At 47.9% G+C, this 25,123-nt stretch overlaps 1 protein-coding gene across 4 annotated transcripts; it reads right to left on the bottom strand.

The window, feature by feature from the left end:
• Window positions 1-9,483: 9,483 nt before the first annotated feature.
• Window positions 9,484-19,548, bottom strand: GPN2 (GPN-loop GTPase 2). 4 transcript variants are annotated; one of them, XM_084815779.1, is made up of 6 exons: window positions 19,497-19,548; window positions 16,702-17,139; window positions 15,135-15,291; window positions 13,672-13,832; window positions 11,169-11,299; window positions 9,484-10,219 (listed from the first exon to the last, which is right to left on the bottom strand). In XM_084815779.1, the coding sequence occupies exons 2-6, from the start codon at window positions 17,116-17,118 to the stop codon at window positions 10,147-10,149; spliced, it is 939 nt and encodes a 312-aa protein (XP_084671905.1). In that variant the 5' UTR covers window positions 17,119-17,139; window positions 19,497-19,548; the 3' UTR covers window positions 9,484-10,146. The 4 variants fall into 4 exon arrangements, with proteins under 4 accessions (XP_084671905.1, XP_084671907.1, XP_084671906.1 ...); XM_084815781.1 differs by having other exon boundaries at window positions 18,538-19,516; XM_084815780.1 differs by having other exon boundaries at window positions 19,059-19,516.
• Between the last annotated feature and the right edge of the window lie 5,575 nt (window positions 19,549-25,123).

The raw sequence follows: 25,123 nt of genomic DNA, 5'->3' as shown, positions 1-25,123 counted from the left end.
CGGATGGCTCCTAGCGCTACCAATATATATAAAAAAAAAACATTGTGCAGCTATTCCATCTTTTACCCCTTATTGGTTTTTGTTGGTGGAAAGAAAAAAGACAGAGGAGGCAATGTGGAAACGCAAGAGGATTACAAGTGGAAAACTCCCCGTAAAATTCTGTAAATGAAGCAGGACTAGGGTGGCCACTTCTGAATTGCCAAAAAACAAAAAAGAAATCCATCACCCAATAAGGGAACAAAAGATGAACCAAATACGCATAAAACATGCATGTGCTCATTTATATGTACAGTTGCAAATTTAGAAATAATGATTATAATTAAAACAAAATTACAACACATCTCACTGTATCGTGGAACACTGTGGCCAGGTGAGCTTTGTGCCTGCCCGTTCAGTTTGCTATCCAGGGGCTAAGCGTTGATGGGCAACAGTTCTAATGGTTCCTTAGCGTTAAACTAGAATTGGATAGGACATCCCTTCAAACACAGGACTCTCCTCTGTAGAAGAGGAAGGAGGATCCATGTGCTTTTCTCTCGCTCCATAGCACAGTTGTCACGGTCAGTTCCCTTGAGGTAACGCCGCAAACTGCTGCCTTGAGGAATAGGCTTTTGAGGTAGGCTAGCCTTGCACCCCTCTTTTTTAACCGATTGAGTCATGCTGCCCAGAGTTCTGGGGCAGGTAGGCCTTGCTTCGCCAGCTGCTGTTAACTTGCCCCTACGCGCGCACACCAACACCACACCAGCTGCTGTTGAACCCACACCCTGTGGGGCTCAACAGCACATGAAGCGAAGGAGGCTCAAAGCCTCAGGCCCGCTGGAGCCTGGCCCTGCCCCACCCCAGCTCACCGGCGAAACTGCAGTGAAGTTGCCGAGGCTGGCGGGGGTGCAGGTGTGAGAAGCACCCGCCCAGCGGCCCGTGTGCAGGCAGCCCGAGATGAAAGGCACTCCTCGGTGAGGAAATCAAGGCAAGCCATCTGAGGCAAGCGCTCTCCGCCTATGGAAGAATGTGCAAAGCTCATAAAAGCTGATGCCAACCCCTTGGGGAGCCTTGACTGGGAAGAACTGACCCCTGCCGCTTACTGGCACCTGAGAAGCTCAGGACTAAAAGTTTCCATGTGCTGGAAAACGTCACCATGGGTGTACAGCATAGCTCAGAGTGCCAGGTGGAGCCTCACAATCGCGTGAAGCATTTCCGTGGCAATGATGCCACGTGCAGCCTCCTGGAAACATTTCAGTGCTGGCATGGAAAGGAACCTCTGCGTGATCTCAGAGAGCTGCAAGGAGAGGTTGTGGAAGTCTGCCTGTTTCACTTCCTCCTGCTTTCAATTAAAAAAAAGGAAAAAAGAATCTCTGTTCTTTCTCTCCCAGCTATGAAGAGGTTTGCACATTTTGGTAAATTCTGATAAAAAATTACCTGAAATGAAATTCTCACCCGACTGCACTGGCCAAATTCCGTAGCTACAGCTATTCCCAGCATGGAGAGAGAGAGAGCCACGATGCACCTGCTGTTAAAGATGAGAAGCCTGTCAGGAAAACGAGGTGGCGACTCAAGTTCAGCACGAGAAGGTTGAATACACAGGGATTCAAACTAGGGCTGTGCATGGGCCCCCGATCTGACTTGGAAGCTGCTTCGGGGCTTCCAAAGCAGGCCTGATTCGGCTCGGGCTGATTCAGGCCCCACCCCCGAGCTCGCTTCGACCTATGAAGCTGAAGCAGGATTTGGACATCTGAATCCCGCTTGGCCCCCGCAGCATGCCACTCAACCCCCAGCTCCTTACCTAGGCCCTTGTTCCTTGTGGTGGGGTGAGCTGCTGCCGCTGCTGCCAGGGGGGCCGCTGCCAGTGCTGGGGAATCAACCATTGCTGGGGATGCTGCAGCCACCACGAGCTCCTAGGCCCTCTGGACGCACGCCAGCAGCTGTCTTGTTGTTCTGGAGGGGGAGCCTTTTTTTTTCCTTCTGGAAATACAGGGAGTTGCCATTTTAAAAATGGCTCCCCCCCTCCAGAACAACAAGACGGCTGCCGGCACACATCCAGAGGACCCGGGTAAGGATCTGGGGGCTAGGCGATGGCAGTGGCCGTGGTGTGGCGGCTGGGGTTACAGATTGCTCAGAAGTGTACCGAAGCACTTTGGAGTGACCTGCTTCACTTCAGGCTGCTTCCTGCCTCCTCCGCTTCGCCTCAGAGGCGGCCCAAAGCAGCCTGAAGTGGCCTGCTTTGATTCGGAGCTCGGGCTTTGGGCTGAAGCGGTGCACTGCCCTAATTCAAACCCAGGCTTTTAAGAGCAAAGCACCCACAGCACTGAGCCTGGATGAATACATCTGTCAGCTCTGGTTTCTCCCACACTGGAATTTTTAGAAAGTTTCACGTACTTTTTGTCCCTACCATGGAGAACTAAGCAAATGCTGGTAAATTCTTATCAAAACCAAACTGAAATGAAATTCTCCGCCATCCCTAGCCACAATGCAAGCCAGAAGCTGCGTAAGACGTTGTAGCAACTTTGCTAGGAGATCAGTTGAAGATCCTCATCTTGGAGGGTTGTTGTTTTTTTTTTTGCACATAAACCTCAGGGGTTCTGCTGGGAGAGGGGGAGAAGAAAGTCCAGACTTGAGAGAGTCCAGTTGCACCCTCTTGTCTTCTTTCAAGAGGCAGCAACCCCAGGCATATCAGCTGCCCCGCGCAGCTGAGATGGGTTAAAGCGGGTGTCACGGTTCTGCTCTTCTCTGCTGTCGTGGGAAAACAAACCCTTCCACCTTTTCCTCTTGATTCCACAAGCAGCATGGTCCTCTTGAACTGGTGTCGACAGGGGTGGCTCCAGGTTTGAGGGAGCTCTGAGCAAAGTGCCCTCTGAGGGCCACAACTTAGCCAGTGCGTCTCCCTCCTCCCCAGATGTCTTCTCCAGTTGAGATGGGCACCATTTAAATTTCCCACAATGCCCCTGACATACCATTGGCCTGGGGCAGTGTGGGAAATTAAAATGGTGACTGGTAGTCATCCGAACGTTTAAAAGGGGGGGGGCAGGTGTTGGCAGCGTGCCCTACTGGGGCCCTACGATCCTAGCAGCTGCTGCATGGTAATGCCAAACTTGAGTATAGCCATACTGAGAAGGGAAAAGGAAGTTGCCTTCCCTCTGCTCCTTGGTGCACTTGCTCCTGGGGAAAGTGGGAGATGTGGGACCAGCTTGGAGCAATAAGAGCAATCCATCAGGAAAACGGCATCTTTGGCCTGTTCTTCCACCCAGACTCTTGGCTTGAGGCTTTCAGGCTACATGAGGACTGGTAGCTTGGCTGCCTAATTTAATGGTTTTGAGCCACCCCCTATTTTTGTTTATATTTGTATGCAAGAGAACAAACAGTCTTGTATCTTGTACAGCAGCCTTCCATTTTTACACATGGAGGAGAATTCTCACATGCCTAAGAGCTATGACTGCAACAAACCTGGTGTGTCCAGTTGTGTCAGCTAGCTGGGATACACCTTGACCAGATTTTGGAAGGCCTGCTGTCTGACTTCTGAGGGTTATTACAACCTTATATCTGACTTATATTCCTTTAACTATCACGGTGTCCGTCCCCCCCCCCCCATCCTGGAAACTATAGTTTAATCCTGAGAAGGCTCTATTAAGAGATCTCCAGCCATTCTTACCCACCTCACAACACGAAGTTTTCCTAGGGAAACACTAAGCAGAGTTAACAGCTCAATCCTAATCACATTTACTCAAAAATAAGTCCCATTACCTTTAATGGGCTTAACTTCCAGATAAATGTGCAAAGGGCTGTAGCCTAAGTATAGATATGTCCAGCTCACAAGAACTGCTTTTAGTTATTTTCTGCGATGGTAACCACCTCCTCCCTTTTATTTAGACTGGGCTTCATACTGTCCCTTGCAGAGCCTCAAGCGCAGGTGCTGGTATTTAGCCACTGAGGAACCATGCGCCAGGGGCAGCTTGTTGCGTTGTGCGGGTGGGGTAGCATCAATCTTAATTGAGCCCCATGGAGTTAAAGCAGAGTGAGAGAGTAAAAGAGAGCACGAACTTGTGTATACACATAGACACACACGAGACAGAGAAAGAGCTCAACCCCCTTCTTTGCACTCATGATCCTGAAGTTACTGGCCTTAAGGTGCAATCCTATGCATGTTGGCTGGGGAATGCTGGAAGTTGTAGGATGTTTTTTTCTGTCTAAACATGCATAGCATTGCAGCCTTCATTTCTTTTCTCTGTGCAATGGGGGTCATTAATAGAACAGAAAAATGGGGGTGCAAAGGACTGTTGCTGTGTGGCTCTTCCCCCACTCAATCTCAAAGTTAATTTGCCTCAGTTTCCCTTTTCTGTACAATGGGTTTCTGCTGAGGATCGCTGTGAACCCTTGGCACTGCCTACCATTCGTCGCTCTGCCCTCCACTTCATCAGTCTGCCACTGCCATACGCCGAGGAGGAAAGGGGTCGGGTGGGACTGGCTAGGATTTGCAAGGTCAGCAGTACTTGATGGCACCCTCCCTAGGGAGAATGTTATAATGGTGCCCCCTTCCCGTGTGCATCAGATCCCACAGCTCCTGAGCCTGACTGTCGCCCCACCCCTACTCAAGGTACCCTTTGGTTTGCTAGGTCCTGAAAGGGCCTCCTTCAATACATTTCCCCTTCCAATTTTCACCTTTATGGCAGCTGTCTTCTCGGCCCAAATGCTCACACAACTGCTTGCTTTGTCTGGAAAGAGAACCACCTGCACCCTCTGTGCAATATGACTCCTGTCTGACTAGGACCTTTCTGGTAAATTCAGGGTAGGAACAGGTAAATTCAGGCAGGAAAAAGATTTCCAGAAGCTTCCCATGAGGGGGAAGCCATTGGGTTGTGCCCCCCAATGACTGTCCCCAAGTCTAATTTAATGACAAGAATCACTTATTGGGCGAACACTCATAAAAAGCTCTGGAAGTCACCTACAGTGTAATAACAATGATATGCTAACTTTAAAAATATACTTAGGGCACAGTCCTATCAATTATACCCTTGCTGCTCAGAAGCCTCCAAACGCAAAGGCCTCCGAAATTCTTATGCCCTGCTGGGCTGAAGCTGGCAGGCCGGGAGGAGCAGCAGAGGCAGTCCACCTCCCTTCCTCCATGTTTGGTGGTTTCGCTTAGTTGTCTAGTGAGAGCGCTTTGGAGGGGGAGGGAAGGAGGCTGGAGGAGGCTCAGGGTATCTCGTATCCTGGCCTCTCCTGTCTCCTCCCCTCCCCGCCCACCACAACAGTCCCTCCTCCTCTGAGGTTGCTTTTCTGACCTCAGAGAGGCAGCCAGTGCAGTTCTTTCCACGCTGACTGCAAGGGGTCTGGGGGCAGATCTCTGAGTCCCCCTTCTGAGGTTGGAGCGCTGTCTCTGACCTTGGAGGGGTTTCCTCAGCTATCCTGTGGTCCCTGGGACACTCTCCCAGGGACCGTAGGATGGCTCTCTAAATTATATACTCAATTTAAAATCCACAGTAACACCTACTATCTACAATGAAACCAGAGACTGACACTTAGCAGTGACAAACATAGTGTAAAAAACCCAGCAGGCCCCAGTGTTTTCGAAGAGACCCAGCAAAGCAATTGGGTATGTTCGCACTCGGTGGTGGCCTTCCCCTTGCAGGATGACAAAGCATCCAGTTGCAATGGTTTTAGTAAGATGTCATGCAACTTATGCTGTAATTCAACCAGTCCAGCACATCTGGAGGGTGCTAGGTTGGCGAAGGCTGCTTTACAGCAATATGCAGAGAGTTCTGCCAGCTTCTGTCTTTTCGTGTGTGGTGGGGATCCCCATTCATGACAACTCATGACCCAGATCGTGAGAACACAGGCCTAAAGCCGTCTTTGTCCGCAGCCAAGGTTTGTGTTGGAGACCGACTTCAATACAAGGCACGCCCCGCAAAGCCTTGTTCCTGGCATCAACAGCAACCCCTTGTGGCACCAGCAAAGCAGCACCCAACAGAGCACAGGAGTTTCTTTGCCTTTGCTGATGTGCTGATGTGTCAGCCGCACATGGTGGTGAAGCCTGGAAGAAGTGGTCACATCCACTTCTCCCTTCCATCTGCTTCCCCCTTTCAGGAATCATCCAGAGCATCCGCAACCCAAAACATTCCTCATGCCCCACCCAGGGATGTGGCAGGAACATACACAGCCATAGAAAGCGACACAGCCCAAGCTGGAACACTGAAAGAAAGAACATTTAGGGAGCACAGAGACATTGCCTGGCACCAAACCGCAGTGGGCAGTTGGTGCAGCACCACAAAGGCTCATTATTTCATATTATATTATATTAGAATTTGTTAAGCTCTTAAAATCCAGCTTGCTAAGCACCAGGCAATGAAATAAATGGGGAGGAGGCTGCAGGGAGAATGCTCACCTTTTTCCCCAACAGAGCACACAATTTCTTTGAGGCTCTTTGTCCATCCTCAAATATTATAATTTGGTAAGACGCCCCTTTCCTTTATTCTTGCCACTTTGCTAGACATGATCCACAAGAGCAATTCCTATTTCCAGAGATGACCACTGCCGCTTAAAATTCCAGCTCCAATTGTACCTTGCTCATGACTGTATCGAAGCATTCCCTGCCATGCATTTCCCAAGATAGTATTTTAAAGCCCCACCTTGTTTTCCCCCCTCCTTGAGCCTCATGCCCTTCACAAAGAGACACAATCATTTATCAAGTGGCAACTTAACACAGTGTGCAGGTAACCACACTGTCAGTTGTCAGTCAGTTGTCACTGCTGTCAGTTGTCACTGCTGTCCCAGCATGCTGCTGTTTCGGTTTCTGAACAAGTGTGGGGAAATTGGCCTCACTATTTGACAGGATGTTACACTGTGTACGAGTTGGGAAATGTGTTCACTCCATGTCATTCCTATTCACAGAGTGTTAGTCTCATGCTATTTGTCGACAGCCAGATTGATCAGTGTGTGGCAACCAACACAGGCCAAAGAGCTCCACCGATTTGGATTGCGGGGATCAGAAGCGCTGAATGAGTGCTTCCGACCCCTGCTATGAGAGCTGGCCACCTGGACTAAGAGCCCGCAAGGAGGCTGCAGCTCAGCAGAGTGCCTGCTTTGCATGCAGAAGGTCTCCAGCTCAGTCCCCAGCACCTCCAGGTGGGGCTGTGAAAATGCCTGCCTGAAACCCTGGAGAGCTGCCGCCAGTCAGTGCCAAGGCTAGATAGACCAAGGGTCTGATTGAGTATACTGCAGTATCCTATGTTCCCAACTGCTCTTGTTTGGACAATTTCTGAAAGAGATAACGGAGCAGGGAAAGAAAAGGTGCATCCAGGAACTAAAAAAGAAACAAAACAAGAAGGGAGTTTGGAAAATCCCACCACTCCAAGGATGGCCATCTTTTCAATATTAGGGCTCCAGTGCCTTTATTTATTTAAAATACTTATAGGGTGTCTTTAAGAGTAAAAACTCCCTCCAGGTGGCTTGCAATATTAGTAGCTGTAGTATTTACCAACAGCTGTGCAGAAGCTTGTCAAGTCCCAGTGTGACAGGAGAGAAGCTACTGCTGGAATGCTGTCTTATACCCAATTTCCAGAGGGAGTCTCCAGCATGGATTACAATTTATCAAGAAGCTCAGCTCTATCAACAATGTCTTGAATTGTGATAATGGCTTCCTGTCCCCGTAGAGGTGTTAATTAGCACAGCAATGCAAGGATGTTTGTTTTGTCATTATCAATGTGGTGAATGGTCACTGTTAAGCTTTAATGCAATTCTCATATACTGTATTTTTTGCATTCTGTTTCCTCTTGACCTCACTGTTCCCATTCCCTTCCTCTATGCCCATATGCAGATATATCTGCCATCTGTGGATAATAATGCGACATGGACTGTAGTTCACAAAAGCTTATGCCATATTAAATTTGTTAATCTTTAAGGCGCCACAAAGGTAAAGGCCACATTTGTGTGACATTACAAGTTGGATGTCTGGGCAAGGGCAGATTGTACTTTCGGATGTTCAGTTCTGTCTTTGATCTTACACCGAGACACTGACCCACCTTCAGTAAGTCAGCTTGTGAATTGCCCATGATTCATGATTCACAGAGATCATGAAGAAGGCAGGTTGCTTGCCTGTAACTGTGGTTCTTCGAGTGGTCATTTGTGCGTTCACACAACCCACCCACCGTCCCCACTTCAGTGTCAATGTTTATTTCCATACTCCAGGAAATAAAGCCAGACTGCTCGCTTGAGGGAATGACATTAAAGGCAGAACTGAAGTACTTTGGCCACATCATGAGAAGACGGGACACCCTGGAGAAGATGCTGATGCTAGGGAAAGTGGAAGGCAAAAGAAAGAGGGGCCGACCAAGGGTAAGGTGGATGGATGACATTCTGGAGGCGATGGACTCGGCCTTGGAGGTGCTGGGGGTGGCGACGGCCAACAGGAAGCTCTGGCGTGGGCTGGTCCATGAAGTCACGAGGAGTCGGAAGCAACTGAGCGAATAAACAACAACAACCAAGGTGTGACCTTTGACTTCAGTTCTGAGGCCTCACTAGACAGTCTCAAGAAACAGATAGGGCAGGAACCCATTCAGACATGTGCAGTTAGGATGGTGGGGGAGGGTTCCCACCAAAATGATCCTCAGCGATAGAAGTTTCCTGAATCAAGGCTCCGTGCAGGCACAGAGCCCCCTGTTCCCTACAAGGAAAGGTTACGTTTTGGGCTATTTAGTTTAGAAAAAAAGTGAGTAACAGGGTGGGGACATGATAATAGTGCACTGGCCACCTAATGCGAAGAGAAAACTCCCTGGAAAAGACCCTGATGCTGGGAAAGATTGAAGGCAAAAGGAGAAGGGGACAACAGAGGATGAGATGGCTAGATAGCATCACCGATGCAATGAATATGAACCTGAGCACACTCCAGGAAAGAGCAGAACACAGGAAGGCCTGGTGTGCTATGGTCCATGGGGTCACGAAAAGTCAGACACGACTTAACGACTGAACAACAAATGGAGTAGAGAAAGTGGATAGCCTTTCTCCCTCTCTCATAATACTTGAATCCAGGGTCGTCCACTGGTGGGAAGATCACGGCAGACCAAAGGAAGTACTTTTTCACAGAGCACAAAGTTAAACTATGGAATTTCCTTCCAAGGAATGGGGCAACAGCCACCGACTTAGATGGCTTTCGAAGGGTATTAAACAAATTCTTGAAGGACAAGGCAAAGGCTATCAGTGGCTGCTAATCATGATGGCTACATTAATACCTCCAGGATCAGAGGCAGCATTCCTCTGAATACCACTTGCTGGGGACAGCCATGGCCCTGATGCTCTACTTATGGACCTCCCATGGGCCTCTGGTTGTCTACTGTGAGAAGCAGGATGCTAGACTGGACAGGCCTTTGGTCAGATGCAGCAGGGCTCTTTTTGTGTTCTTTTTTTCCTCTTCCAAACTATTACTGGAGAAGGAGGCAGGGAACCACAACAGCTGCCCAAATACCAAAAGGCTGCCCGTTACGCCATGAAGGACATACATATGCCTGGAGCAGAGAGCATGGAAATATTTTTATTCAGCAGTCCCTTCAACAGAGGACAACTCTGCAGTTAGGTACAACCAAACAATATGTAATGGGACAGAGCAGCCTTCCGCAATCTGGCCCCCTCCATATTTGTTGGGCCACAACCCCCATCAACCATGCTGGCTTGGGACAATGGTGATTGTAGTCCAACACATCTGGAGGGTCACCCAGTTGCAGAAGACTGGGACAGAGAATTCTCCACGAAACAAAGGCAGTGACATCTCCCTGGATACTTCGGGTGGAAACTTCCTTCATGGCAACATCCATTACTTTCCCCTTCGTTGGGAGATTTGCTCTTGGCTCTGTATGGCCATCTCCTAGGCCTCACAGCTGCCAAATGATCTCACACCGCCATCTCTTCTTTGGACAGCTACAAACTATACAGAGGTCTACCATCTTCCTGAGAGAAAAGCCTTCTTTCAGCTATGGAGGTTCCTGATTACACCAGAAAAGGAAGGAACCTTTGTCTGGAAGGAACCTGAAGGCACAAGCTGCATTGTAGTAGCCTGTGCTTGGCAGAGGCTTCTTCTTCAGGTCCAGGGGGCACCATCACACCCCTGACGGGAAGACATCTTGTACAGGGCGAGCTCTCTTCCCTCAGTCACCAGCTACAGCAGGCATGTTACACATCCATGGTTTCCTGCTCCAAAGTTTTCTCCTGCGGCTGAACATATTTCTCCTGGACTGCCAGTGTGCTGTTGATTTGCGAGTTAAGGCGAAAGAAGGAGCAAATGGGCTGATGCTCAAAGTGTGAGAGGCAGGCAGGCGGATCCACCATTCTTTATCTCTATTTGACTGTTAGCTGACAGTACAATTAATATGAGGACTTTCCATCCAAAGAACAGCATGAGACGCAGCGGATGATACAAAAAGGGAATTTGAGCTACATGGAACTAAAGTGGGCGAAGTAATTTGACTACATCATAGGTGACTACCTGGCAGCCCTTGGGCTAACAGCAGCTTGCAAAACAATTTTATCCTGACCCCCAGTGGTCCTCAAATTTTAATCAAAGAGTGGTAGAATTTTGCTCATAGCCTAAGTCATGAGAAATTGCTTTCAAAAGTGGCAAGGGAGAGAAATTCCATACTTCCTCTTATATCTGTGTTATATCTGTCTTTGAGGTTTTGCTCTGGTTAGTGCCCTAAGGGCTAGAAACTTGTAAAGCCCAAGTTAGTGTTCTTATACACCTCTGATAAAGCAAGCAGGATCTGTACTAATAAGCCAGATCTTATAGGTCAGTCCATGCTGGCATTTGCAATCTCACATGATACAGGATGCAGATGTGTTTGCCCCGTATTTTTGGGGCTCCTGCCCATCTGCACAGTATCATTTGCACTGGTTCTACACACTATCGCTTTAATTGCCATCATCCCAACACACCTTTAAAATGGGGCCACAACTGCAGAAATAGGCAGATTTGCACACACACAGTGATTACGTGCAGGTTTGATTTACAACTTAAGACCAGCATGCGATAAGCCAACAATGCCACCACCCACCAGTGTAAACTAGCCCTCAAAATGGCAACGTAATGATTGGCTTGCAGATGTTTTAAATCTTCTCGGATGATTAATTCCTGAAACACATAAGCAAGACCCAGCCTGCCTCTGAGAGCAAGGAGGGGGAAACAGCAAAAAGGATACGATGTGAAGTGGAAATCAGCTCCCACCGCTGCAGACATCAAAGCTCCAAGACTTCTGTGCTCCAAGTCCCCAAAGGAGTAACCGTTGGCTTTGTCCACTGCCTGCATCACGCGCTGCATGCTCTCCTTGTCCTGGGAAGAGGGGCAGTGAGAACACATTAAGGGCCAGAAGGGATTTCACTCTGTATTTTGTCCTGCTACTCACAGGGTTGATTCACACGTGGCACCGACCATCACTAGATTTCTCACCACTTGCAAAGAGACTCCACTGGGCTGCACTGTGTTCAGTGAGATACGGACGTTCCATATATGGGAGTCCAAACTTTCACATGTGCACATTTCCATTTGATGGAATCATATGGAAACATATGTGAACCAGCCTATAAGCAGTTTGTCAATACACATCATGGGATGAGGGTATTATAATGCATCCATTTTCCTGAAGCTAAGCGGCCTGGATGGGAGACTTGCTGGGAACCTCACCTATATTTCCTTGATTTTCATGATGGAAGAAAGGTGAGATATAAAGGTATTAATAAAAAGATATCCCAAGCTGTTCTCCCATCCTTGAATATTCACTTCCCTACCAGCAGTTTTTTTAGCCCTCTAGACTGAAAATGTTTTGAGTCCTGCTCAACTAGCCAATTTCACAAGATGGTTCCTTGTGCCTATATTAAACTTTTTGCCTGTTAATTTCACAGGTTCTTCCATAGTTTCTGCACCAATAGATGCTTTCTTCCAGGGACATGGTTACCTTCTCTGGTCACTCTTACCCCAAAACAACCTTCTTCAACCTGATGCCCTCCAGATGTGCTGAATTACAATTCCTATTGTTCTTAGCCAACATGGCAAGAATCATGCTGGTTCGGGGTGATAGGAGTTATAGTCCAACACATTTGGAGGGCACCAGGTTGGGAAAGGCTGCCCTAGATGGTTCAGCTGCTAAAGGAAATCTGTTTGGTAATTTCCTTCCGATAGTTTACATATTTAAAATGTTATGTTATAATGACAAGACAAAATGCCACGCTACATCCTTTCATATATCTAACAAAGTACATCCATTCTTTATGTTCCATAGTTTCTAACTTCTAATATTACAATAGAGATATACTAAATCAGGGGTGGACTACTTTTGGCCTGCCAGATGTCTTGGCCTACAATGCCCACCAGCCCTAGCCAGCATAACCAGTGGTGAAGGATCATGGGAGTTGTAGGCCAAAACATCTGAAAGGCCACATGTTGCCCACCTCCTCCCTAGGTACAACGGAAAAAACAGAACTGTGTGCGTGTATGTATACACATATTAACTTATAATAAATTGCTCATATAGCATATTAAATACAAGTTTCATTTTAGCAGTAATAAAAGGACTCCTGCTCCTTTTTTATGATTCCAACTGTTTCCTTCTGCATCACTCTCTAACTTGGCTAGTATAAACAAGTGCATTACCAGTGAAAAGAATCACCTGTTTCCTTACTTTCTGGAATGTAGTTTAAGCAAGTGTATAAGCTTGAACTAAATACTATTTTAAACCTTTGTTTAATAACAATAATAATAATGCTTAGCACTTATATTGTGTTTTACAGTGCAATCTTACACTTGGACGCAAGTCCCATTGAGTTCAATAGGTCCTACTCCTAGGTAAGTGGGGATAGGATTGCAGCTTTACATACATTAGTCACATCTGCATATAATGATAAAACAGGATTCCTAGCTTATCCCAGTTTATGGTGAGGGAGCTGCATGCGCATGCCCACAACCTGTTCGCTCCTGCTTTAATCCCATCGCTCGCATGAGTGGGCAAACAAACCAGAAATGGTCAGTTTAGCCTTATGTCTGAGCCTGGCTTGCTTCTTTGTTGCTCCCAAACAAGCCAGAATTCATAAGCCAACAACAAACCTGGCTTATTGCTGGCTTGCGAGCCTAGCTTGTTTGGGAGCAACATCCCAGGATCCTGAGTTCAGATGTCATGCTCAGCTAACCATTTCAGGTTTGTTTCGCCACTCGCATGAATGGGAGGAGCAAAGCAGGAGCGAAAGGACTCCATGCACCAGCATGGAGCTCGTTCAGATAAGACAGGAATCCTGGCTTATCATTATGTGGAATGTGGCCACTATCTCAGTGATCTTGACATGAACCCTGAGGTTGAAAGGCAGAAGTCTGTCTAACTCCACCCAGAGAGCTCATGGCAAGGGTGGGATTTGAATTGGGGACTCCTAGCTTCCCAGTTTGGTCTCTTAGCCACTAAATTATACTATATATTTCAATTAATTTAGCAAAAAATATTATTTAATACCACAACGACAAATGACAGCCCAAGTCTGAAATGGCAAACCATATAGAACTCAAATCGGAACAGATCCCAAAAGTTATTTGGTAATTTTCCTCTAGGAGAAGGTCCAAACTCCATCAGCAGTCCAAACGTAGCATAAGTGGCTTTAAAAAAAATGGATGTGTGCTCCAAGGCTTCAACTATTGGTTTCCCATCAACAAGGCTTGGTTACCTGGACATTGAGAGGTACAAAGGAGACCAAACTATAGTCTTCAATCACTTCCACAAGCTTCTTGTTCAGGCGATGGTAGTTCTTGAAGAAAGGGTCAGAAGCCAGGTGATCCAGTAGGTAAGACAGATCAAGAACCTCCGTGTAATAATCTAGATTGAAGGCTGCAAGAGCAGCAAAAGAGAAAAATCCTGGAAATTCAGGGGAAAAGGTATAAATCAGCCTTCTCCAACCTGGCACCCTCCAAATGTGTTGGACTATAACTCCTAGCATCCGCAGTGCTGGGAGTTGTAGACCAACACATCTAGAAGGCAACAGATTGTCCTTCTTGGGGGTTCCCGGATGAGAGGTGGTTGGCCACTATGTGAACAGAATGCTGGACTAGATGGACCCTTGGTCTGATCCAGGAGGGCTCTTCTTATGTTCAGACTTATAGTTGTAGACTATATATCAAGGCAAATCACATCAGTAATACTGATACATTCCCACCCTCTGAGAGGTCACCTAGGCCTTAAGAGACACACAACAGGCAGAAATGCAGCAACTGAACCCTTTCACTGCACAGGAAATGCTTCACCTGCTGAATTTGTGTCTGTTAGGCATATATTAAAGGCCAGAAAAATACATTTTAATGGAGAGCAGAAACGGTCTCTGTACGTTTAGGACAGAGATGGGGAACGCTTGGCCCTCCAGGTGTGGTTGGACTGCAACTCCCTTCAGCCCAAGCCAGCATAGCCAATGGTGAGGGATCATGGGAGTTGCAGTCCAACCACATCTGGAGGGCCAAATGTTCCACATCCCTGTCCTAAACGTAGACGGAGCTGCCTTTGACTGAATCAGACCAAGGGTCCATCTGGCCCAAGCTGGTCTCCTCTGGCTGGCAGCTGCTTTCTACTTTCTCAGGAAAGGTATTTTCCAGCATGAACAGTTAAATGTGTAACCTGTGGCATCATATGAGGTTTTTAATACTAAGTGTGCAAGGGTAGTGGCTGCCATTTTGAATCAGGACTGCAGTGCATGGATGGGGCGAAGTTTAACACTTTCCTTCCACACTGTGATCCCCTGGCACCAATGGGAGCTGTTTTTTATCACTGATTGCAGCGTGCGGGGTGGAGGATTTTTGTCAGGATTGCAGTGGGGAAGGGAAGCGCTAAACTTTCCCTCCCCGCGAGCTGTGGTCCTGATTCAAAGTGCCTCCCTTCCACTTACTATTCTTTTCCCCTTTTTTATATAAAAAAAGCTCCAACGATGCTGCAGGTGACACATTTAACATCACACATAGTTAAGGTCTCAAATCCTTTTCAGTGGAAAAAGCCAGGAATTGACCTCCCGCTCAGCTATGGCCTGTCTGGGCTACAGGATCCGATCAGCCACATCTTCTGAAGCTGTCCTTATTGCCACGTAAGTAAAAGGTTTCGTTCATCAACTCCACAGCCATCCAGGGCCCTCCTGCCAGCGGCTCTTACCCAGTTTCCCGTACTGTTCGATCAGGTCCATTTTGGAGAGGATGTTGACGTGGGGCAGCTCTACGTTCAGCATGGTGGAGAGGGAAGTGCAGAGCACGGAGATGAACTTGCCAGGATCTGTGCAGTAATGAGAGTCCACCAAATGAACAGCTGCAAGCTGCAAAGAGCAAAAAAGAGAAAGGGAGAAGGATGAGAAATTACTGCTGTGTCAAGTCTGGGAGGTCCCAGCAGGTTAACACAGGAAAACAGTGAAGTGGTCAGGACTTTTCCTTAGGTTAACCTCGAAACAGAGAGGTATTTATTGCATGAGGATATGTCAGCGATGGTTTAGGTGCAAATCTGCTCTTACTTCTCCTGTAGCAGAAGATTTAGGGCTCCAGGCACTGAACTTCCAGTTCTTCACAACTGTGATGCAAGGCTGATGATAACCAAAGCACCAGATATCCATAATCTCATTTTCAATGGGGCTGCTAACCTGGGTGGCTGAGGCATGTGGTCTGTACCAGATGTTACAGCATCAGCCAAGTACTAAGGGCTGCTGGTGAGGGTGGGAAAGAGCGAGAGTGAGAGAGGTGGTGGTGATCTACACATACACTCTAAAGCAGTGGTTGGCAACCCAGCATCAGCACCTGCCAGGACTCCCCCCCCCACACACACCCCTCTTCCTACTGCTGCACTCAGCTCAGCAGTGAGGATTTAGGGAGTTGGTGCTTCCTCGCTGCCTCCTTTCTCCTGAGCTGCATGTGGGGGAAGAAGACAGGTGGGCAGGTGTGCGGGGAGGGGGGGGGCAGGCAAAGAGCGGAGGCGGGAGTGCAGGTGCAGAACCGCATGCAAGGAGAAGCAGCAACAGGTGCGCGTGCGGCAGAATCGGCAGGGTACAGCCAGCAGAAGCAGGGGCGGTGGTGGAGAAAGATGACAACAGGAGAAATAGCAGGGAAAGGAAATCCCAAGTGGTGGGGCGGGAGAGAAAGAAGATGAAGATAGGAGAAGTGGCAGGGAACGGGTGGGAGGAGGAGGAGGATGGAGGAAATTGGGGTGGGGGGTGGGAAGAGAAGAGGAAATCCAGAGGCTGCTTGTGGGAGCGCAAGGAAGAGGAAGTACTAAGCATAGGCTTTGCACGTTGATGGTCCCAGGTTTCAGTGACCTTCAACCCCAATAAACACTTGCTTCCTCTGTGTTACAAGAGAGTAGGTGAGTGAGTTATTATGTGTGTCTGGCTTCCTGTGTAAGTTCACTCATAAAATGACTGACCCTATGCTTTCCATACAGAAGGTCCCAATTTTCAGCAAGCCCCATCCACAATACTTCAAGATATTTTGAATTGTTTCTCTTGAATGACTTTGGTGTCCTTTCTTTTTTCTGTGCCATGTTGCTGAGCGGCCCAATGGCCACGCCCCACAACAGCCACTTTTGTGACGGTGGCCTTGACTCTGCCTCAAAAAAACAAACACCCCCGCAAAGCTTGCCTAATCCTGCTCTAAGACTATTGTTCATGACTTGTCCAACATACAAAGTATGCGTCAAGAGCCGAAAAACTGATCTGGTCATTTCTTTACTCCAGACATACCCTGAAGTTCCACTTAGCAAGCTGAGCAAAGATATTTCTCAAAGAACTATGGTGAGTGCAGAGCTCCACTTGTCCTGGGCAGTCAAATAAGAAGTAATGCCCCTTAAACTGGGCCAGCTTCTCCTGCAGCCAGTCAAAGTTGGCCTCCAGGTATTCCATGCAATAGATCAAGCCACCGTTGGGTCCCAGTTGCAAGTTCTCCATCACATCTGCCAAGGTGATCAGTTCTGAGATATCCACAGCACACTGGTAGGGAATCCCTTCATTGGCTGGGTCCAGATTCACCACAGCTACCTTGCGCCCAATTGCAGAAAGGAATTCCTGCATGCCAAGACAATAAGTTGTTTTCCCTGAACCAGGAGGCCCAATCACTGCCTGACCAAAGGCTAGTGAAGATGGCTTGTGGCTTTTGGACATGATGCACACTTCTTTCTTTTCCTTAATAATAATAAAAAAGACAACAGAAAAGATGTCAGTATATATGGACCATTCCACACACCACTCAGAGACAAAGCTATGTTTGCCATCAAGTGTATACCCAACAGGAACCTAGCCAATTCTGGCAGCCTGGTGAGTGTACTTGCATGACAAACATTTGATGCATTTACAATTTACATTTTTAGAAGTACACTTCAAACATCTTAAGTATACATCTAACAACATACCGTATCAAAGTAACAGTAGAATAATACTGGATAAGTGCTGGCTTTGAGAGACCATTAATTACATTGTTTGTCTCAGACCAGAGAGACCTGAATTCGAATCTCTATTCAGGCCACAGAGCTCACAAGATGACTTTGGGCCAGTCCCTTTCTTTCAGCCTAAACTATCTCGCAGAATTGTTGTGAAAATAAAGGCGGCAGCCTCAATCACGTACTCCTTGTAGAAAAGGTGGGAAATAAATGAAAGGCATAATAACAATAATGTTATTTCAAAGGGAAGCAGCTATTGCTTCTCTGTCACAGAAGCCCATATTGCAACCTGAAATCTGTTTTGCATCTAGCCTTTTAATTAAGTCTGCATAATGAAATCTAGCAGTCCATCTTAAGAGTGTTACAAACTGCAGAATTTGGGGCTTTTCTGTCCAGCTTTCGCCCTCCCCCTAGCCATTTTTGTTGCTTTACTTCCAGTCTGACGAGTCCTGGAGAACTTGAAAGCTTGCTCACTATTTTGTGACAATTTATTTGGTCCTAATAAAAGGTATTACTCTACTATGACATTTTAGATTGTTTTATATGGCCCAACATGGCTACCTGCAAATAAAGCATGCTATCTGGGGAATGCTGGAAGCCATAGGCCTTTTCTGTCTAAACATGTACAGGATAGCACCCTAAGAGACTGATCAGGATGTCCCAGGTTTGAATCTCACATCTGTTGTGAATTTGCTAGGTGGCCTTAGGCAAGCTAGGCTTTCTCTGCCTCAGTCCTCACATCTGCAACATGGGGTAACAACGCTGACTTTGCCTTACAGCAGGGATGGGGAACATGTGGCCCTCCAATGTTCTTGGACCGTCAGTCCCATGAGCCCTAGCCAGCACAGCCAATACTAAGGGATAATGGGAGTTGCACTCCAACAACATCTAGAGGGGCACACATTCCCCATCCCTGCTTTACAGAGCTGTTGTAAGGATTACAAATAGAAAATGCACAGGAAGCACTTTGAACCCTTGAAAGCAGCATACCGATAAGCAAATCGGTATTCTGTAGGCAAAAGCAGTCTATAGACACAAGTTGCTGCCAGCCATATCGCGCTACTCAACAACTTATACACTGGATAAAGGTTTCTTTATATTGCTGCTTTTTGCGCGCGCGGGGGGGGGGGGGATAAACATTTACCTTCATTGGAGCTTTTATTTCTTATTGCAACTGTTTGTTTTATTTTTCCCCCTTAACGTAATACAGAAAGCACCAAACTCTCCCTCCCGATAAAAATAATTACTGGAGCCTTCTTAATGAGCATATGAGAGCATCTCTATTTCTAGGGAGGTTTGAGGGAAAGCAGAAAATGAGACAGGGTTTGAATAAGTAAGGGGCCGTGGTGGCTTAGTGGTTAAGACGCTGAACTGCAGACCGGAAGGTCAGCAGTTCGAGACCCGAGTGCCGCGTGACGGAGTGAGCTCCCGTCTTCAGTCCCAGCTCCTGCCAACCTAGCAGTTCGAAAGCAAGAAATTGCAAGTAGATAAATAGGTAATTAGGGGCCGCGGTGGCTTAGTGGTTAAGACACTGAACTGCAGACTGGAAGGTCGGCAGGTCAGCAGTTCGAGACCCGAGTGCCGGAGTGAGCTCCCGTCTTCAGTCCCAGCTCCTGCCAACCTAGCAGTTCGAAAGCAAGAAATTGCAAGTAGATAAATAGGTACCGCCTCGGCGGGAAAGGTAGCAGCGTCCCGTGCACCTCGGTGTTCGGTCATGCCGGCCACATGACCACGGAAGCGTCTTCGGACAGCGCTGGCTCTTCGGCTTAGAAACGGGGATGAGCGCCGCACCCTGGAGTCGGACCCGACTGGCTGGGGACACCGTTTTTTTTACTTGAATAAGTACCCAAGGCCAAAACCATAAGGAGAAGCCATGTGTTTATGGAGGTTCTGGCTCTGAAGGGTGGTTACAGGGGCACGGGCGGGGGGTGAAATAAGAGGCACCCCATAAAAGACAAAAGAGCCCCCTCCAACCATAGTCAACCCCACCCACTCTAAGCTACCATGAAATAAAATGACGAAGAAATACATGCACGCATGGCGGGGGCCAGGACAGAAGCAGGGCTAAGAAGCACCCGGAACAAGCGCAAAAGCGTCTCTCACCTCCCAAGCACCTGCAACACGGACCCTTTTCGCCAGCACGCCTCCGTCCTCCGACATAGAGGTAGAAAATGTAGACTACTAGACGGACCCTGAACTTCCGCTAAAAATCGGAGTCAATTACTGGACTCGCTCGCACAGTCTGCCTGATTTCCGCTTCTTTTAGGATCTTCTTCCCCTCGGGGGAAGTAAGAGATGCCCATAGGAAACAATGGGGAAAGTCATGTTGGGAGGGCCCTTTCCCCATCCAAGAACAGGAGAGAGCAGCTTAGAAAGACGTTCCTGCTCTTTGTAGATGTCAGAATTCCGGCCTTATTTCGTGTGGGAAATGTAAAAAATACTTTGGAATTGTTTAAGATGCTGGAAAATGTAATATATACGAGAAGGGGTCAGAGGGGGAAATGTAAGTAGACTGATGATTGCTACATCCTGAGAGGTGTTTATAAGGGGGGTGTTTTCTTTATTTTTGTGGCAGGAAAACCAAACCAGCCTCGACCCGGCCTCTAACCTCATTTTTAAATCTTCTCTTTACTTTTGATATTGTCATTTTTCCTATTTAAGTATTTTGGATCGGATTGGAATTGTGTATTTATTGTGCAACTTTGGGTGGTTTGGTGGGAAAGGCCAGTATAGAAATTTCAATAAATACATAATCTGTCATATCAGCTGTGGGCTACCTTGCAGGACTGTTGTAATCCACACTCGTTCAGCTACTCCCCCCTCAAGCTTACAGTGTTGTTTTATTTAATTGTAAGAAGCTATGGTTATATGCAATAAAACTGAGTATTTTTTATTATTTTATTTCAAACATGTATATGTCACTTTTCAGGTCAAAACCCTCCCAAGGCTGGTTACATCAAAACCATATTACCAGTACAGTGACCAATATAAAACCAAACATCACCAGAACAATCCTAAACCTCGGATCCGCTGGCTGACATGACTTAGAATAGGGTGGGCAAGCCCCACTGCTGGTGGAGAGGAACTCCGCCAGTTGGGGGAGTGCATCCAGGGCTGCATCCAGGGTAGGTGTAGTGGGGCAGCTGCCAAAGGCCCAGATCCCACTGATAAGTGCCCCTCAAATTGCTCCTCCTCTTCACCATTGCAAACTGCTTGTTCACCTGGCTTTCACTATGACCCAGACAATGGTAATAGAGAGAAGGAGAAGCAGCAACTGGCAGCATCCTCCACTGCACCTGATGGCATAAGGGGACACAGGGAAGGTTGCACGGGCAAACCCTGTCCTCTGAAACCTCACTGCCGCTCCCCAACGCCAGCATTGACTGCCTGAGGCAGCCACCTCGCTCTGTTGCCAGCTGGCTATGGCACCAGAGGTCAGCATTCTTGGATACCTGCCAAGGCCCAATCCACAGCAGGGGGCTCACTGTCCATCCCAGGAGCAAGGCTGGTGTCAAGCATAGGCCTGGTTGGGCACTTGCCAAGGGCCCACAATCCAGCAGGAGCCCAGTGACAAGAGTGCCCTGGACCTGCTCCTCCTGTTCACCATTGCAATGTGCTTGTTCACCTGCCTCTTGTCCTGGCCAAGACAACGGTGGGGGTGGTGAGGAGCAGTAGATGCCACTGCCTGCTTGCTCTCTTCCCATCAAGCAAGCAAGTGGTATTAATGATAAGTTAGAGCAGCTGGTGACAATGGCAGTGAGAAGGTAGACTCACTGAGGGAGGGGGCCTATGGAGGTGTCTTGCCCAAGGGCCCTCCGAAACCTGGAGCCAGCACTGGCAATGGCTGGCCCAGAAGCCACAGTTGTGTCCATGTTGTAAATCTTTTGGCCCTGTCTCCAGAAGTCGTAAATTTTCTGGAGGCAGGGCCCCAAACAGGGCATTCTGGGGGGTGGGTTGGAGGTGGCTTTACCCCTTTGTCTCTGGAGGGGACCCAACATCACGCCCCTCAGCTATGCCAGCTAGAAGCTGCCGTAGCTAATTGAAACCACCAAGAGAAGTAGCAATTTTTAAAAACCTATGGAAGTGGTGGATGATCTTCCATTTTGCTTCCCCCTGCCTCCTTTTAGGCTTGTTCTCTAAATCGACAATTGTTGTTCAATTGTTAAGTCATGTCCGACTCTTCGTGACCCGTGGACCGTAGCACACCAGGCCTTCCTGTCCTCCGCTCTCTCCCGGAGTGTGCTCAAGTTCATATTCATTGCATCGGTGATGCTATCTAGCCATCTCATCCTCTGCTGTCCCCTTCTCCTTTTGCCTTCAATCAAATCGACAATATTACAACATTAAAATGGCAGCAGTTAAAACAAGGGAGCTGCATATTAAAAATATGGGATTAGTGAACTGTATTGGCAGGGTGATTTCTAAAACGTTTGAATCCTTTGTGGGGCATGTACAGGAAATAAGGGCAAGAGTTGTGGCGAAGGGGCTTGCGTAACTCATGAAGCCATAAGCTATGCTGTGCAGGGCTACCCAAGATGGATAAGTCATGGCGGAGAGTTCTGACAAAACGTGGTCCACTGGAGAAGGAAGTGGCAACCCACTCCAGTGTTCTTGCCAAGAAAACCCCATGGAACGTATCACAAGGCTAAAAGAGATGACGCCGGAAGATGAGCCCCTCAGGTCGGAAGGTGTCCAATATACTACTGGGGAAGAGCAGAGGGAATTTCCAAGTAGCGCCAGAAAGAGTGAAGCGGCTGGGCCAAAGCCGAAAGGACACTCAGCTGTGGACGTGTCTGGTGGTGAAAAGAAAATCCGATGCTGTAATATTGTTTAGGAACCTGGAATGTAAGGTCAATGAATCAAGGTAAGCTGGAGGTGGTCAAACATGAGATGGCAAGACTGAACATCGACATCTTGGGAATCAGCGGACTAAAATGGACAGGCATGGGCGAAGTTAATTCCCCTGATGCTGGGAAAGACTGAAGGCAAAAGGAGAAAAGGACAGCAGAGGATGAGATGGCTAGATGGCATCACCGATGCAACGAATATGAACTTGAGCACGCTCCGGGAGAGAGCGCAGGACAGGAAGGCCTGGCGTGCTCTGGTCCACCGGGTCACGAAGAGTCGGACACGACTGAATGACTGAACAACATGAAGAGCTCCTCTGTTCTACTGCTGCCTTTTGTTTCTAGGTGGATCCGCCGCTGCCCAGTCGCGGCTATACTGAAAGCTTGGAGTTCCCCACTGAGTTCTACGGGCAGTTCTCACTTATGCCCTGGAAGGCCACCCAAAAGGGAAGAGGTGTTAATAAACCTGGAAGTTTTCTATCCAGATAAGATGGTGAGCTACTCTCAACTTTTCTTACTTCTGTGATACAACTGGAGCGCCACCGTTAGCTAGGATTCTCCAGTTAGCGTGGCGCCGCTCTATCCCTTGGCATCTCTATGGCAAGGAGAGCCATGATGGAATCTTGGTTCGGCTTAGGCCAGTTTATCCCTTCCGCTGTACGTTCTTCATTTCGATCCGGGTGGAAAAAATAAGCGCGGGCAACTGAAGGTTCCGAGCGTACTTCGCCCTTATAAACTAAGCGGCGGGCGCCCCCTGCAGAGCAGAGATTGCAGTGACGCGACGACGGCGTCTGCTTTCTTGTTGGTCTTTTGGGGCGCGCCCCCTGGGGACGGCAGTGGGGCATGACGGCGCCCTCTGGTGACGGTAGCGATTATGGAAACCCTCATAAGAGCCCTGAAGGTTGGAAGGCGAGCCTGTCCTTTGAGAGCGTGAAAAGGAGAACGAGACTCTGTCGCTGCCTTGCCCAACGTGGTAAGGCTCCAGATGGCTTGGACGACAACTCCCATCAGCCCCAGAAAGGGTGCCAGTGGTCAGGGATGGTCACTTAAAAAACAATATTGCAGAGCTGCAATATTGCAGTGCAGAAAAGGGCAAGTAAAATGATCAAGGGGCTGGAGCACCTCCCCTGTGAGGGAAAGTTACAACAGCTGGGATTGTTTAGCCTGGAAAAAAAGAGAGTAAGGGGAGACATGATAGAGGTGTACAAAATTATGTGTGGTGTGGACATTTTTCTCCCTCTCTCAGAACCATGAAGCTGATCAGTGGGAGATTCTGGACAAACAAAAGGACTTCTTCACACAGCGCAGAGTCAAACTATAGAATTCACTACAAGGCTTTGTGTTGGCTACCAGTTTGGATGGCATTAAAAGTGGGCTCAACAAATTCCTGGAGAAGACTATCGATGGCTACTAGTCCTGATGGCTATGTGCTACCTCCAATATCAGGCAGTATGCCTGTGTACACCAGTTGCTGGGGAACATGGACGGGAAGGTGCTCCTGCACTCATGCCCTGCTTGTGGGACTAGATGGATGCTTGGTCAGATCCAGCATAGCTCTGAAGACCGTATTCTCATGGCCATGTGGAAGGAACCACCGCATTCCAGTAGGCATTGCATGGGTGGGCATTCTTTATAGTACACCTTTGGCCTGAATGGCTACTAGGGACTCACTAAGACTAGCCCCCAATGTTACTTTCAGTGCCAAAGGCCAAATGGAGAATATATGAAGTAGTATGTGCCACTGAACATGGACAGAGTGGCTTTTCTTCACCATATCCACGGCCAGCCTCTTGCAGGAATTGCTGCTAGGGACAGAGGGTGAGCACCTCCAATTTGAGCAAAAGGCATCAGCGTTGTTTTCTGCAACACTTCAAGCTGTGTTCTGCATGTGCTAGTCATTGGTTCTAGTTTTCTCACAGCTGTTTTATCTAAAGGAGGGATTCACACTCTGGCTTCTGGCATTAGCCAGGGCACCTAGGGCCACTGGGAAGCTGCATCCCCTGCTTCTCAGCAATAACATCAAACAAAGAGGGAGATGAACCCGGCCTATCCCTCGGCCAGAGAAATAGTTGCAGGGAGCTTGTTTCCTCCTCCTTGCCAGAACACTTCGCTCCAACTGACAGTTGCCAAGACGCAGAAGTAAGGGGAAAGATCATCCTCTGGCCCCATCCATCAGCCAAAGGAACAAGAGTCACCAATTGCTATTCAAGCAAGAACACCAGCAAGGGAAGATTAGCCTGGCCTGGCATGCATTTAAATGCTCACTAACAGCTCACCACCTTGTTCTAGTCTTGAAAAAACAGATCTCCCTCCTCTTCCTTTGCCCTCCACTCCGCTTCCCTTCTGTGTCATGTCTTTTTAGTTTGTCAACCTGATGGCCAGGCCTCTTTTTTTATTGACGAGCCACTTTAGGTGACAATTACTGTCTGAAAAGCATAATAAAAATACATTAAAGGTGCAATCTTATGCATGTTTAGACAGAAAAAAGGCCTACAATTCCTAGCATTCCCCAGCCAGCCATGCTGGCTGGGGAATGCTGGGAGCTGCAGAACTTTTCTGTCTAAATATGCATAGGATTGCACCCTAAATAAATACCTCTCTACATGTATCAGTCCAGTATTACATTGCAGCACAGTAGGAGGAACACACTTTATGCTTTGTTCTTGCATGGGGCTTCGTAAGCTTACTTTCAAAGAAATGTTATGACAGCCTTGCTTGGTTGCTTTTGTTTTTACTTTTTAGTACCAGCTGTGTGCCTCTCCCTGTCCTCAACCCCAATAAATAAGGGGGACATTGCATACTGTTGGTGAAGTGTACAAATTAAGTGCATTGTGGGAGAATCTTGAGATCTGTCAAGCAGAGAAAGAAGTACGAGGTTGAATT

Source organism: Heloderma suspectum, chromosome 10, assembly GCF_057233095.1.
Source record: "Heloderma suspectum isolate Gila_16-S chromosome 10, 16-S_ref, whole genome shotgun sequence".
NCBI lineage: Eukaryota > Metazoa > Chordata > Lepidosauria > Squamata > Helodermatidae > Heloderma > Heloderma suspectum.
Note: the sequence above shows the minus strand (reverse complement) of the source record. Positions and strands in the feature narration are given on the sequence as shown.

Coding starts and splice junctions, on each gene's coding strand:
- GPN2 (XM_084815780.1), bottom strand. CDS start 19,109: ATGACCGAACACCGAGGTGCACGGGACGCTGCTACCTTTCCCGCCGAG. Junction 17,140..19,058: donor CTACCTTTCCCGCCGAGGCG/GTACCTATTTAT, acceptor ATTATTATTAAG/GAAAAGAAAGAAGTGTGCAT. Junction 15,292..16,701: donor TTGCTAAGTGGAACTTCAGG/GTATGTCTGGAG, acceptor TGCTCTTTGCAG/CTTGCAGCTGTTCATTTGGT.